The sequence below is a fragment of the Choloepus didactylus genome, chromosome 2, assembly GCF_015220235.1.
Source record: "Choloepus didactylus isolate mChoDid1 chromosome 2, mChoDid1.pri, whole genome shotgun sequence".
Classification (NCBI taxonomy): domain Eukaryota; kingdom Metazoa; phylum Chordata; class Mammalia; order Pilosa; family Megalonychidae; genus Choloepus; species Choloepus didactylus.
Window position 1 is genome coordinate 156,671,452 of NC_051308.1, and position 16,363 is coordinate 156,687,814.

General features: G+C 40.0%; 1 protein-coding gene across 1 annotated transcript in view; it reads right to left on the reverse strand.

Moving 5' to 3' along the window:
* Positions 1-481: 481 nt before the first annotated feature.
* Positions 482-16,363, reverse strand: part of CLCA1 (chloride channel accessory 1) — a 31,943-nt gene continuing 16,061 nt past the window's right edge. Inside the window, exons 6-14 of the mRNA XM_037816048.1 lie at positions 13,926-14,144; positions 13,207-13,434; positions 9,789-9,963; positions 7,794-7,900; positions 5,660-5,875; positions 4,816-5,077; positions 3,605-3,775; positions 1,095-1,331; positions 482-876 (exon numbers count right to left, since the gene is read on the reverse strand). Coding sequence (XP_037671976.1) covers positions 482-876; positions 1,095-1,331; positions 3,605-3,775; positions 4,816-5,077; positions 5,660-5,875; positions 7,794-7,900; positions 9,789-9,963; positions 13,207-13,434; positions 13,926-14,144 — 2,010 coding nt within the window. The remainder of the gene's footprint in view (positions 877-1,094; positions 1,332-3,604; positions 3,776-4,815; positions 5,078-5,659; positions 5,876-7,793; positions 7,901-9,788; positions 9,964-13,206; positions 13,435-13,925; positions 14,145-16,363) is intronic.

Sequence of the window (16,363 nt, forward strand, 5' to 3'; positions counted from 1 at the left end):
TGCACTCCTTTCCCTAAATCCATCACCTTTGCCCATATCTAGAGAAAAAAAGGCATATTCCTAGTGATGTTGGCCAAACCTCCTATATATCAAGCCAGACCTTTTATATTTAAATAATTTGACTCAGCATTTCTGGCAACTTTCATCAAAAGAAACCCAATGAATACAAACAATTTTCAGCAACTCTATTAGATTATATTAAGTGAAATTGTACAATCTTTTTCACTGGCCATGCTGCTTAAATTAAATCACTATACACTTCTATTTATAGAATACTTCTTTCTAGTATTCAAAATTATTAATAAAAGAAAAGCGACGATTAAACTTTTGGATTTGAATGGATAGCTTTTTCCGGTAGGTATGCAGTTGTTTCACACTTTATTTCATTATATCACCCTGCTACAGGAAGCCTAAAATACATTTTAGAAAATTTTATAATCAATAAAAAGATGGGTGATTTATTTTATTTATATCATAAAACTCAGCCCAAGGCTACTGACAGATTCAATTCTCCTAACCATTTCCACATAATTTTTAGAATGTGAATTCCAGGAATGGTGCTATTGATTTTAATATCAGGACAAGGAACAGAAATATCACCAGGACTAGGTGTCTCTGGAGTCTGTGAAGGGATAAACAAGGATACTTGTGCAATGTTGGATGTTTCTGATTTCAGATTGACCTTATCAACAGCCTGAACAGCGATGTAGAGATCAGTGCCATTTTCCCAAATGATGCCTTCTGGTTTAAACACAAAGACTTCTTTGGAGCTGGCTTCCTTCGGGATCAGATCCGTAGTGTTCACTTGAAGAGAATCATCAAATTTGTCTCTGAGATCAAGTATACTTGTACTTATTCGGATGATATACTCACGAGCTTAAGGAAAAAAAAAAAGGATACAAAAGTTAAAAAGTTAAAAAAAAAATCAGTTAGAAATTGTATCCCCATCCCACAAAACTCCAATGAATAAAAGTAATCAATGATCTGTATTTGCAAACGTTAGTACTATTTTACATTCTTGTTTGTATATCCCCCACAGAGTGATAAATGTAAAACTGGAACAGGTATGAATTAAAGCCTTGGGATCAGTTTACCTGTGCCATGGTCATAATCATCCCCAGGAGCTGTCCATGTCAGATTAATGAGATTGCCCCCTTGGATTTTTGCCTTCAGGTCGGTGATTTGACACGGCGGGAAGAGGTCAGGTATGGGAGCTTTTGGGACATCGGAGGCCACAAACGAACCTCCTGAGGATGTTCTGCTGAAGCACATTTGCTTGTGTAAATCGTTCTCATTAATCTTAGGTCTTGGTGGATTCAGTTTTATTTTTCCTGCATTAAACAAATTCCTCAGAACATGGTAAACAATACCAGCAAATAGCCAGATTTCCCACTGTTTTATTATCACATTACTCTCTTTCTCCTCTCCCCTTCCTCTTCTTTACTCACACACACAAAATTCATTTTGTCACTATTTGGTGACAAGACCCCAAATCTGGCTGGATCAGAGGGGAAAAAGTGAAAAGAGAATCACAACTCACAGATGCTTCCTGGATATGTAGTAGAATTGGCTATTGGGATTTCTGTTCATGACAATTGTCCTGGGATTGTTTCTTTTCCCATCTTTTGGCCTATCCTGATCTCTTCCTTCTACAAGATCAGGTTAAATACTTCATCTGTTTTTAAAACTTCTCGAGAAATTTCTTCTATCTAGATAATCCTGTGGGCTTCATTATCTTTCCTATTTATGTGGTAATTGATGAGCTGGGCCTTCAGGTATTGCCCTGATTGTTTATTCTGGGCATTTTTTCCTTTCACTTTCTCCATGTTTGTGTTTTATCTTTCTTATTAGATTGCAGTTTCTCCTGAAATGGTTTATGAAAGGGGGGGGGGGGCACAATTTTATGCTTTTGAAAAACTCCTGATTTTCTCAATGAATGCATGGGAATCTATTTCATGCAGCAATCCCAATTTTCTTCACATTCTTATTGAAAGTTTGTATAAAACTAATCTTGGAATTCAAAGAAAATGCCCTGACTTACTCAGTCATTGGGAATCTCAGACTACAATAAGAAAGTTCCATAATAGCCCAATGCGACATTACTCAGAATTTACCTTATTATAAACTCTTTAGCACTCAAAATTTTTATCTGTAAAGACAGGTTGATCATCAGACCTATTAACCTGGTCTTGGGCAAAGATGAAGTTGGTGGTTTTCCAGGTTCAGGGTTAGCTTTCAATTCACCAGTAGAGACTGTCTCTCTTGGTGTTAAGGCACCTCAAGGGACAGAGGGAAGAACATGGCTTCCCATCATCAAGCCGGGCACTTTCACTCCTAGCTATGTGGACCAATAACCTCTCTAGCCTCTGTTTCCCTATCTGTAAAATGGGATAATTAGAAGTACGAAATGTTCTAATATAAATAAAACACTGAGCACAAGGCTAATTACAGCTAGTAAATGAGTCCTTTCCCTCCTTCTTCCTCTAACTCCAAGAGAAGGGTGAATGAGAATAATATAAGCTAAAATATTTGAAAAGTCTTTGGAAGCAGTGGTATCTTCTAAAGCATTTCCCCCCTGTGGTCACCTTTGCTTGAGGAGACCCCACATGTTGAAGAGTCCTCCCTTTACTAAGCATACCTCCAAGTAAAGAGGATGGTGAGGAGCTTCTTGGAGGAGCTATACAACACAGCTGTTTTACACATTAGGAAAAAGGGCTGCCCAGGACAGAGTGGAGATTGATGGAAAACAAGTCCTGGAACCCACCAGGACTTAGTCGTGTTCCCAATTCCTGCCCTTGTCCAGGGCAAGTTTGTAACAAAGAGTTATGTGAAACCATTGATTTTCATGGAGCACAATTTTCCCACCTGCTTACATGCAGGCTCAGTGTGCCGGCTGGAATTAAGTTCGTCTACTATCCTACTTGCTCTAAGCAAGGGGAGAGAGTTGGAAAGGGAGAACGTGACTTAGGATAGTGACACTGATGGAGGTAAGCAAGCCCTAAATTGTGCTTTCGTGATTCTACGGAAGTGCCAGTAATATAAATGGAAAATGTTTCATAACAAAATAGTTCAAAGTTTATTAAAAATAGTAACAAACATTTATACAGCATTTATTATTTACCAGGAAAAATTTATTAGATTTATTTCCTTGTTATTTCTCATAGCCATCCTGAGGTAGTTACCATTATTAGCCCTATTTTACAACTAAGGAAAGTGAAGCACAAAGAGATTACCCAAAATACTTAACTTGGTGGAGAACTGAGATTTGAACCAAGGCAGTCAAAAACTATATTTTATTTAGTGGTTTCTCAAATGGGGATAATTTTGCCACTAGGGGACATTCGAAATGTCTTCAGACATTTTTGATGGTCGTTACAGGGGAACTGATACTGGCATCTAGTGGTAGAGGCCAGAGATGCTGCTGAACAGTCTACAAAGTGCGAAACAGCTTGCAACAAAGAATTATTAGGTTCTAAGTGACAATGGTACCAAAGTTGAGAACCCCTTATTTAATCACCATACCATTCTATTCCACAGGTTAAATGATTTCCTCTTGGTCTCAAGCCTTTTACCAAAGCCAGGTCTGTTATTACAGATTACTTACCATTCTGAATGCTACCAGTTCTGTACATGGCTCCATTCTGCTGTGGTATCATCCCTTGTTTGGCTCTGTTCCTTCCTCCCAGAGCCCACACTTTTACACTGTATCTACCATTTGTATCATAAGCCGTAAAATATCTCGAATAGACACCATCATCCTTAGTAGCATCGGCACCTTGACAGAGAAATGAAGGAATTAATGAACATCCCAAAGGCAACTGGGCATTTGTATATTTACAACTCATATGTAGGTTAAAATTTTTCAAACCAAAGAGAAGTTCAGCATCATCTCCAAGAGAGTTTAGGATTTGACAATGTTAACGATTAGGTCTACTTATTTTAGATGCTGTGTGTTTGTATATGTCCTGTCTTCTTGAATAGTTGTCTTTCTCCTTGAAATAAAAAATCATGTCATCTGTCTGTCACCCCCAGCATAGTGGTAGGCATATGTAATTACTCAGTAGTGTTTATTGAACAGAACTGAATTGCTGTGTGTGATGGGGGAGAAAAAAAGTTACATGATTATTTAGTAACATTCATGACTCTTCCGCAGGGTACATTTATGTAGGAATTTAATTTACAGAATTTGTTCTACTGAAGTTACTTGCATCACAGTAAGCATCAATTTCCTTCTAAAAAGATACGTAGAATTTTCGTCCTCTCTTTCCCTCCTGTTAGATATCTTAAATACAAAAACAATGGACAGGATTTTCATTTTTGGGGCCAGCTAATATAGAGTCTGCATATATACAGGAGTCATATAGAACTGTGCTTAAATCCCATCTCTGCTATTTTCTAAATGTTTGAGTCTCATTTTCTTCATCTCTGAAGTAGGGATAACAATAGTTCAAAAATGTGTGGTCAAGATAAAAATGAAGTTATATTTATAAGCCACCCAACAAAAAAGAAGCTATAAATTTTCCACCCTCCCTTCTTTTGTGGGTGTAGAATATCCTCTGACAACTCCCTGGAGTCTCTGAGCCTATTGGGCTTGAGCCACTAATGCATTTTTGGGCTTTGCAGAAGCTAAAAATGGGCCCTCCTGCATGTTTTCCAATATTTTGAAATATAAGAATTGTGGGGATGCAGAGAACTCTTCCAGCCAAACCCCTTATGCCAGACCCTCTGCTTCTAACTGTCCCCAGCAGACTATGCCCTCTTGCAGTTTCCTGCTTGCTTCTTGGAAAAGAGTTATCCACTGTCTTGGGTGCTTACCTGCTCCATTGTCCAATAGTTCCAAGGTAACTGTTTTCCCACTAGCTGATTCAATCAGGGCTGTGACACTGGCCCCGAGAATTGGCAAGGCTCCTTGGCGAATATTTGCATAAACTACCATAGGGTTAGGAAATATGCCTGTGGCTTTGTTCATTTTGGAGGTCACTGTAATTGGAGGCAGGGTAGCACTTGATGCACGGGAGGTGACAGTAAGGGTCAGGGTTTGTGAGCTTGATTGCAGACTGTATCTCCAAGTGCCAACCTGACCAAAACATATGGAGACATTTTCTAATTAATAACTGCAGATAACACAGACCTGTCTTTGGTGTCGCCTATAGGAAAAGCCTGTCTGAGACAAGTACATTGTAAGCATATCTAAGAAGTTCTGGCAATATTAGCCAAGAGGGCCTTTGATGTGGCTGGACTTACTACATAGTTTCCTTTGAAAGGAAAATCCTAGTTTGGGAAAATGAAGTCTGAAAGCTGCGTCTCTATCATAGCCTTCAATTCTCAAGAGCAGAGTCAAACTGATGGATTCCTGTGGTAGAGGAAATTGTTTCCATGATCCTGTAGCTTCAGGGATCATTTTATATCTTATCTGGTATGTAATTTGATGGCTCTGCCTTTAGTACCTACTCAGACAAAATATTGCATCACATACTTTCTTTTTCTTGATCTGCTGTCATACTGAATGATTTCCATTGGATAGAGATTTTTCCTGGTTCTCTCTTTGATTCAATGCAGACCCTCCTCTTAGCAACCATCAACATTTTAAAAGCTGCAATCATTCAGCAAAAACTTTATCTTGTCAAATTGTAAGAAGGAAAGAAAGCTGATTCCATACCTCGGCAGTGCCTGGGATTTGGAGATAGGCCATTTTGGAGTGTGTATCCACTAGAAAGCCATCTTGTCTCTTGTTGCTGGGACTCCAGAGAAGGATTTGGGGAGGCTGTGTTGTCCAGGTGATGAGAAACAAAGTGTCATTTCCTACAGTGCTGTCCACAAGCACCGTGCCATTCATCCACTCAGGCTTCTGGAGGACTAACCCCTTACTTTCAAGCTGTTAAGAAAAACAGTTCTTTAGTTTCTGGAGAGGTACAGCTTCCATTGCATGTTCTCTTCCACTCCACCTCTGACTCACAGTTGCCCCATTAAAAGTCTTCAATGATTCCTAAGTGTTTGGTTTGGTATTTAGGACCTTTTGTGATCCAGTTCTAAATTACCTTTCCAACCCTAACTTCCACAATCATCATTTCTACATCCAAACCCTTCCCCAAGTGACCCACGTGAATTCCTTACTCTGTGCCTTTTTCTTGCTGTTTGCTTTCCCTGAAGTCTTTATGTTTACCTCCATTTCTCTGAACCTTACTCATCCTTCAAATTCAATTCAAATGTCATTTTTCTTAACGAAACATTTTCTGATGACCATCTTGCTTACAAACTGACAATAGTCTTGTTCTGTGAACTCCCATAGGATCTTATTTCTGTCAGTCCTTTGAAATCATCACATTGTGCTGAACCTTATACCTATGGGTGTACACAGCTCATCTCATTAACTAGACTATAAAACCTTATGAGGACTGGCTGGAACTTATTTTTCCCTACAGATGGGTTGTTTGAATTAGAAATAACTAATTGTCAGGTCAAGTATTATTGCAGCCCCTGAGAAGACAAATCGAATAAGTCAATCATCAAAGTTGTGAGGGGTAGAATAAAGGAGCTACCGAGCAGGGATTGAGATGGGGAAGGATTAACAAGGCTTTTTGTAGAAAGCTTTTGGGGATTATCTCCTATATAATTATTTATTGTCCTTAAATTGGTACCTATTAGGGCATAATGTGGCGTGGTCCTAGAGATAGGCTTTCTATTTTCACAGTTGGAATATACTCTTGCATATGGAAAAAGTAAAGGACTCAGATCTGGTTCTTGTGGCAAGGCAGTTTATGAGCCTGGACCATTTCTCTTTGTTAAATATAAAAATAATGGGCGGGAACTGCCTGATGGCAAACTCATCCTTTTATCAGTTTAATTACTTTTCTAAGACACATGCCTCCCATTCCCAAACCAGGCCTTTGAGTTTCCTTTTCTAAATCTGAACTAGAATAACTCAGATGACTATAACTGCTGTCTTTCTAGAGGAAGGGATGCTACATCAGTAGACCAGAGAACTGACTGTTTTGAAATCCAATATTAGGCTTTGATATTCCAGTATCTCTTTTCCTTTATCCACATGGTATGAGTGCTGATTGTTCACTGTCTCAAGTTTCAAAAATTCACGAGTAATTTCTGTAACTACTAGAAAAGAGCATTTTTAAATACATTTTTCTTTTTTTAATAGGCCTAAGATTTTTGAAAGGCAGTATTTGGTTTTCTTGGAATTTTAGAATCAGAAGTGCCTACGGAAGTTTCCTGGTTCATAGCTAGGTAAGAAACTGAGGACCAGAGAGGTGAACTGCTTTTTCCAAGACAGAACTAATGGCAGGCCCGGGATCCAGGTGTCTGGACTGACACTGTAGGCTTTGCACAAAATGAGGCACTTTCTATCCATTATGTGAAAATCTTGGCAAATATAATGGATTTGAGTTAATGAAAAAAATGGAGTAAGTAATCCCTGGATACATGTCCCAGAAAATTTGTAATTGAGATGATCTACACTCAAGAAAATTCTGGGTCAATTATATTACTCTGGGTGGTTGTTAACAGGTGTTAAAAAAGAATTCTTGGACCCTCTATATTTTATGTTGCTGATTCCTATGAGGAGGTCACTGAGTATTGTTTCCAAACAAGTAAAAACTAATTTCCTTGTTTAAGTGATTAGTGCTGAATTTTAAGAATAATGTCTATCATCAAGCTGAAACTTCTATGCTAATTTTAATTCACTACTGGAAGAATGTAGAACTTGAAACTTCTAAACACTAAATTTTCCATTTTGGTGATGATTATGTATAACATGAAAAACAACTAGTAAGAACTCTGACCTGGATGGAGCGCTGGGAGAGAGCTCCGTTTCCTGACGAAAGGGCCCCAAAAGCATCAATGAGGCCATTGTTCTGAACTTGATCTGAAGCATATGTCTGTAGACCTCCTAAATGCAATTATAGTATCAGAAGTTATTTTCCAGGAACAAGTATTTTTCACATTCTAGCTGTTGTTATAAGAGCAGAATACACAAAATAAATATCCCATTATGTTATGAAAGTGTTAGAATAAAATCAAATAGGTACCCAGATTAACTCAGAACCTGATGCAATTTTTTCAAATCCTAGTAAATAATGGCTACACCAACATCTCAGTTGTCTACAAAGCAACCACAAGAATCTGACAGGCACAAATTAAGATCATATAATCCACGTTTTAAAGGTCATGAACATGAGAGAATCCATCAAGCCTTACTTGGAGCCTATTTATTTACTCTTATTTGAGACATAATTCCGACAATCTTGGCCTTTTGATTTTCTCTGAACAGAAGCAGCAAATCAAAAGGGAAGAGAGCTGTTAAAAATGTCTATGTGACAACAGCAAGAAATAACAGCTGACCAAAGGGATAGCTATAGAAACTGCAATATATAGTACGGAAAAGATTACACAATATGCCTGGCAGTTCTGGGGCCATTTAGAAATATGTGTAACTGAGATAGTTGATATGAAAGCACTGTTAAACTATTAAAATGCCATCCAAAGGTAAGGAAGGTATTACAGTATTGAAGATGATGCCCCACCCAGATCCCCTCAACTGAGTCAGTGCATCAGTCCCCAGCTGCTGTAAGTGTTGGCTGCTAATGGCCTACAGCTGCCTCCTTTTTTCAGAGAATTACCTCACCAAAAGGGAGCCACCCTAGCTAGGGAAATGACATACTCCCTCACCCCTGCCCCACCCCAACAGTCCAACCAATGACTGATGAACACAGGGATACAAAAGAACAACCCTATTGCCTCAAAGTGGGACCAAATCTGTGAGGCAATTCTGGATGCAGAGCCCCCTGTAGCATCAGGCTGCAGCTAGACTCTGACTAAGCCTGTCTCTGCTTGGCTCCTTCCCCTGCTGTAAACTGCTTCCCTCCCTCTCTTTCTCCTCAGAGCTCTTCCTCTATAAATCACAAGCACCCAAATCCCTGTCTCAGTCTCTGCGTGTAGGAAATCTGGACTACGGGTTTCCTGTAGGAAATAAAATGACCTGGCCTGGTCATTGTATCTGTCTCAGAAGGCAGTTCAGCTTAATAATGATACCTACAATGCTGACCCTAGGGGAAAAAAAAAAATTATGCCAACTATTCTGCTGAAGAAGCTGGGACACATGGATTTATTTTAACCATATGTCTGTTTATGAGATACAATAATGTTTTATGGAGAAACTGCATTGTATTTTACATTTTCGGAGTGACTTTTTGTTACTCCCTACCTACCTCAACTTCCCTATCCCTGTCCACCCATCCTATGCTCTAGCCACACTGGACTGTTCACCATGTCCTTTGCCCTTTCTCTGCTACACCTTGTTAAAGACCCAACTCAGATGGCATCTTTCTGGACTCTTCTCCTTCTCCAGGTAAAGGCTCCCTTCTTTGTGCCTCAATGTACTTTCTATTGTTAATCTAGCACTTTTATCATTGTATTATGTAGTTAGTGTCTTATCTGTTTCCTGGGTCTCCTGGCTAGCTGCCAATTGGAAATAAGTTATTCCTGGTCAACCTGTTAGATTTACCCCAGGCCTTCCAAAGTGCTAGGAAGAGAGTCCTGAGCACTACAGTACAGTTCTGGCCCCATCTTCTCCAGACTCCCCTGGTCCTAGAACCAAGGCCTTAAAAATAAATGGCAGGAGTCAGTTTCAATGCCACTTGGAGCTAATGGCAGCTAATAGGCCAAAAACGTTATCCCCAACCCTCCCTGACCCCATCCCTCCCCCACCCTCCCCAGCCCCTGGACTTACAGTCCCATAGGACAGACAATACAGTGGGATTCAGCAGAGCATCCTTCACCTGTCATTTTGGACAGCTCCTCTAGTTCTTGGGCCGCAGAGGGCCCCAGAGCAACTGTGTGGATGATGGCTCCGCTTTGTTTCACTGCATCAAAGCACCCGCTTATCTTGGTGTCCTCACCATCTGTCAGCAGCACGATTTCAGATCCATCTGTTGGGTATTTCTTCCTGATCACCTAACAATATAATTCGGGCATGAGTTAGACTCAGGGTGGCCATGATGTTTGTGAAAACTGTGCTTACAGGGAATGAGAAGAGAAATTCCAGAAGGAATAAACAAAAGTATCTGGGAAAGGTCAAACAACCTCTTTTTCTTGAAATGATATCATTTAAAATCAGCAACATTCATGGAACTTGACCAAGGTCTTTTCTCTTGGTCAACCTGCTGCAAAGAGGGCTCTGAAAAGTGAGATAAAGGGCATTTCCAGGGACAGACAGCTTTGGAGAAGCAGCAAAGAAGGTTTTTCTGGTTTCTTTCATGTGGATAGGCTTTCAGAAGTACCCAGATGCCTCCAGAAACCACCCTTATTTAATGGGGGATAATATTGAATGCAAAGCAGATTTTATCTTTTATAATATTCAGTAGTATGGCCATACTGGCTCTCTGTGGCTGGTACTTCCTCTGATTGGTAAGTGCCATGCAACACGAGTTGTTAAAAATTTTACTATCCCTTCTGATTAAAGCATCACATTTTGTTCCCATTTATTCCAGTCCCTAGTTGTCCAATGACACCTATATCTGAGCTATTCCTGGTTGACTCACATTATAGCTTTTTCAGGGTATAGAGAGGATACCCTTTCTGACCATGTTGGGTGAGACTATGATGCTACCACTTTTCCATTTAAGTAGAGGAAGTCAAAAGCCCACTACTTCTAGCTCTCCATCCCTACCCCCACCATCCAAAGAGTGGGAAGGAGAGACCCAAAGATAGGTTAACAAGCCACTGAGCATATGCAACCTCCTCTCTCTGGATCAGAATCTCAGAAAGAGAAGGCATGTTAAATAGGCCAAAAGGAAAACTGAGAGCAGAGGCTTCTACCTTACTCCTTGTTTGAACTCTAAGAGGGGGCTGCCATACAGGTGACCTTTGGTGACATGAAGAGAGAACAGAACTGTGACAGCTGCCATGTAAAAGAGTTCAGAGCCCAGGACTTGGTCAGCCATGACCATGGCCTTGGACAAACTGTGGGGCTTGAGAAGATAGAGGAAGGGCCCAGTTTAGATTCCCTTGCCCACTCCTCATCACTGCCACATGTCATAGTAAATAACAAGAAGTTTCCACATAGCCCATATTGGGGAACAAAAGGCTGAGGTGAAAGCTAGAAGATGAGAGAGTACATTATCCTGCTCTAGAAGTTGAGGGGTATATAGCCTGGCCAGGGACTGGATGGAGGACATGTTAGAGCTCGGGGTTCTGCTCCAACAATGAGAGCCAGGGTGGGGCTGAGTCAGCTGAGGAGGACCACTGGACCCTAAGCAAGCTAAGAGAGCATGCCAGAGTCTAGTGGCCATACCTGAGCAGATACCACAGCAAGGAGCCCAGGGCTGGCCTGACCAGGGTCCTGCAACAGCGACTAGTGAGGCTCTTGAGGACAGTGTTGGAACCAAGGCCCTTTACTTTATCACCCTGAATTCACAGAAGCACGTCCTATCTCACCCCCAGAGTGCATTGGGGAGGAAGAATAAATTCTGATTGCATTCCTCATACTCTTTCTCACCCATCTAAGCAGAAAATGCAGAACCAGAAGTTCTCTCTCCACCACCATCCTTCTGGAATTAGTCATCTCCCCTAGGGTTTTGCATAATAGGAGTGATTTCATTTTCTTCTTTAATCAAAGCTTGGGTAGGTGGCAGGCACATAGAACCCAGATGCACACAGACATACAGTTGACTGTATACAGAATAGAAGCCACTTTTTGGGAACTGACCTTCAAGAAAGAACAAAGGGACAGACAGAAGTAGTTGTGTCCCATGTCCACATCAAACACAGTGAGCTGTAAATTAAACATTCCTGCTGTCCCTTTGGGAATCTGGAACTGCCCCTTTGACATGTGTTGTGCTACACAAGCAGGCAGAGAGAGCATCTCATGCCCAAGTCGCAGCGTAGTTTTTGAGACCTTAAGCCAGCCTGTCTCTTTCAACCTTCTAGCCTTTTGTTTGTGGAGCCAAATAGCATCTAAGATTCCTTCCAGTTCCATAAATCTATGATCGTATTCTATATTTGCAGCAACTAAGCATTTACTTCTCAATTCAAATTAAGAAGTGTTTATTGAGAACCTCCTATATGAAAGATATTGTGCTAGCAGCTTGAGAGTTAAAATGCTAAGCCCTTATTCCTAAAGAAGTTTTGCTCATGCGAAGCACATGAAAAACTTAAGACAACTTATTAGACTATAATACAGAAGAGCCTAGAAGTCATAAGAGATATTCAAGTGAAAAAAAGTCATATGATTCAAAAAGAGAGAATGTGTGCAACTGAAAGGATCAGGAAAGATATCAAGAAGTATGTGGTGTCCATAATGGACTTTTGAAGAAGGAGTATTATTTGAGGTGTTGGGAAGGGAGGGACAAAATATTCAAGGTGAGGAGCTAGCCTGGCAAAGATATGGAAGCTCTGAAGGACAGGAGATTCAATACGTTTAAACATTCCTCATACTTAAGCTTGTAAAATGTAGGTTACTAGGGGCTATATTATGAAAGAACTTAGCTATTAGTTGGAGGGATTTTTTTACTTAATTTTGTTGAAAATGGGAGACATTGGAGATATCTAAGTAGAAGTATGACATGATTGGTCAGATGAGACCTTTGGCTATGCCCCCAGTACAATCATAGTCTGCAGATCCTCCTGCTTTGATAAATAAACTATTTGTTTGCCCAAAGGAGGTCCAAATACCCAGAAGTTTGGAGTGTCCAGATGCCCCAAAGTTTAACCATAACTCATAGCTTGTGGGTTTTTTTTTTTTTTTTACCCTAGATGATACTCTCTCATATCCTCATGTACCTTTCCTTCAGAGCACTCATTACAGTTTATGAATATCCACTTACTTTTATGACTATGTGATTAATGTGTCCCCTCCCCCTCAATATAGGCTCTGGGACAGGAGGGATGGTGTCTATGTGGCCCTCATGGTATTCTCAATGACTAGCACAGTGTTTGGCATGTAGAAGCACACCATGAATATTTTGAAGGTAAGCATGCAGAAAAGCATGAATGCACTGATGCACAAAAGCACAAAAGCATGAATGAATTAGTTAACAATGACTTTGGAGACCTGTGCCTTTGCATCATTTGAACCATCACTCTTCCCTTTCTAATTTTGGAATTAGACACTAAGAATGTAAGGGAACACTGGAAATGGGAACTCTTCAGGAAACAAATTTCAACCATTGGCAAACTACAATGGGAGTCATGTCTCACGGTAAATGCCGACTGAAGCCCAGAGCAGATCGACGTTCCTCCTGCAGCTGTCGTGGGTAGGCGTCTGGTGAGTGCCTGTCTATCAGTGGCACTGTGTATTTGTCTGAGTTCACTTTGTACATAGGCAGTGCTGTCAAATGTCACCATCCCAACCCAAGACCCCTGCTCAATCGTCTGCAGCAGGAAGAGCTTGCCTGCTTGATTCAGTCGTTTAAGGCGGTCACCAATCTGGATGGAGAAGCAGAAGAAAAGTAGTCAGGTTGGCTGCAGATGGATAGACTAACAACAGAACAGGCTAGAGGGAATTCAGAAGTGGCTGTCTCAATGTAGAGTAAATGACAAGCTTACTCAATGCCTATCTTTCCGTGGAGATGTATTTCTTCTTCATATTTAGCAGCAACTTTGGGCAAAATTTGAATAAAGAACAAAAGATAAAGCCAGATATGTTAATGAAGTATAGAAAAAAGTTAAGGTTCTCTAATTCATTAGATCTTTGCTTATAAACTGAAAGCTAACTTAATTTGGCAAATAAGAAAACTGATGACAAAACTTTGTTGAATAAAATTGAGGTGGGGCGTTTCTGATGGCAATGCTACCGTTATAATTGTCCTGACCCTCCTGGTCATGTTTATTCCCAGCCAGTTCCAAGTTGTGGCCCAGGTCACACTGTAAGCATGTCTGTGACCAGCATCCAGAAGAATGTGACTCACTGAACGTACCGTCATGCTTCCAGACTTATCAAGGACTAAACACACAATTCTTTGTCCAATCTGCAGCAGTGAGAAGGTGGGATTAGGTGGCTGTGTTGTCATAGGAGTGGTTTTCTTGAAGTCCTCAGAATCACTGATTACTTTCCATGTGCTTTGGAGATTGCACCGTTGGTTTTGCAGGTTTGGGGCTTCTCTATTGTGGTTTTTTTCTGTGCAGAATCCAACCACCTGAAAATTTTAATAAAATGACATAGATAACAGTAAACCACTAGTCAAAATCACAGAGAGATAATTCAGAGAGTTGCTGTTCAAAACCATGTCTTCAGAAATACCTGAAACTGTTGAACTGTAATCCAGTAGCCTTGATTCTTGAAGATGATTGTATAACTGTATAGCTTTTATGGTGTGACTGTGTAATGGTGAAAACCTTGTGACTGACTCTCCCTATATCCAGTGTATTGACAAATGAGTAAGAAAATAAAGACAAAAAATGAATAAATAGTTGGGGAGAGGATGCTTGGGTGTTCTTTTTTATTTTTATTTTTATTTTTATTCTTATTTTTATTCTATGGAGTAATGAAAATGTTCACAAATTTATTGTGGTGATGAATGCACAAGTATATGACGATACGATGAACCATTGATTGTACACTTTGGATGATTATTTGGTATGTGAATATATCTCAATAAAATTGCATTTAAAAAAAAAAACCCTGTCTTCAACTTCATTGGACTCTTAGTGCTCCTCAGCAACCCATTATCTCCTCTACGTGACTTCCTCCCTACTCCTCAAATGTGCCATTTCAAACCATTACCACTGTCTCCAAGCCTCCCCCATTCTAACACTCCTCTTCTGGAACGGTACCACATTATCTCTCCATCATTTCACTACCAAACTCCACTTCCTCTCTTCCCACACACTAATCAATCCCTTATATTCCCATTTTCATGACCCAACATAACAGCTCTCTCCAAAATCTACTTGGATATCCATGGGCACCTCAAAGTCCATGTATTCATAATCAAATTCATCACATTTGCTCCAACTCTGCTTCTCTTTCCCATGTATTTCTTAGCTTGATAAATGTCACTGCTATCCATCCAGTCACAGAAATCAGATAACCTGGAAGCTTCCCTAGCTTTCCCCTCTTTCTTCCCCCTGCAAAATAACCAAGATCAATACATTTCATCATCCTGTCGTCTTCTCCTTCTCCAACGGAATCTACATCATTCAAGCCCTCTCTGTCAATCCCTTAGATTTCTGCAGTCTCCTATCTAATTTTCCATCTTGCTTCCCTCTATTTAGCCCACCCCACAGCTGCCAGAGGGGGTCTTCCTTCTCATGTCTGAACTTAAGACCCTTTTGTGGTTCATCACATACCAAAATCCAGATTCCTTCACATATCAAACAGCAACTTTCCGATTTGGATTTTGCTTCACTCTCCATTCTCACTCTAGCTGTGCTTTTCAACTCTCTAATCTCCCACTATAGCATATGAATTTCCAACCTGCCAGCCTGTTTTATATCTCCATGTCTTTGCTCATGATTCCTACTTCATCAAGAAATTCCTCCTCTTCTGCCTCCTTCATTGTGAACTCATACCTTCATGTTTCAGCTAAAAGGTCACTTTTAAATATTTTCTCATTGCTACCCTTTTCCCCAGAGAATTGCCACTGATCCTTTGTGCCCTCATGGTATCCTTCAGAAACTTCATAAGGTCCCTTTAACAGTGTAGTGTATTTATTGGGGTATAAATCCATCTGTAGCACAAACCTGTTTCATTAACTTTGGCTTGCTCAAAACTTTGCCCAATGTCTACATAAAAGCTCAAAAAGTTTGTTGTTTTTTTTAACCTCTCTGCACATCAGTTTTCTTATCTGTAAAATGGGGATAATGGTTATGCAATAATTAAATGAGAATATATGAAATATGGTCACTACTAACACAGCCAACAAATGACAGTTCCTTCCTCCTTTCTTAGGCATTTATATCCATAGCCTTTGGGGAATTAAAGAAAGAGGCATGTATGCAAAGAAGGTATGACATAATTCCTCCCCTCAGTGATTTCACTTTATTATAATTCAATTAAAAATCCCAAATAGCTGGGATTCTAAATATTTAGAAGGTAATCATAAACTGTAGGACACTTTTCTCTTTATTTGCATTTTGAGGTCATTTGTTTTGGTGGTGTTTCCATATTATCAGTATGGCAGAGGTTCCCAAATCTATGCTTCAATTTAACACTGTGGCTAATGTAATATACATAATCTGGGTGCCCTCTTGGAAGTTTCCAAAAAGGTCTGGGTATGGGCTGTGGCAAAGCCAGATTTAATGATGGGTGTGGTAAACTATGCTGCATCAAATTTTTAAAATTTGTGTCACATTGTTATTGACAGAGTCTTACAATTTATTTTACCCTCTATTTCAAAATGGAAGCAAAATTTTA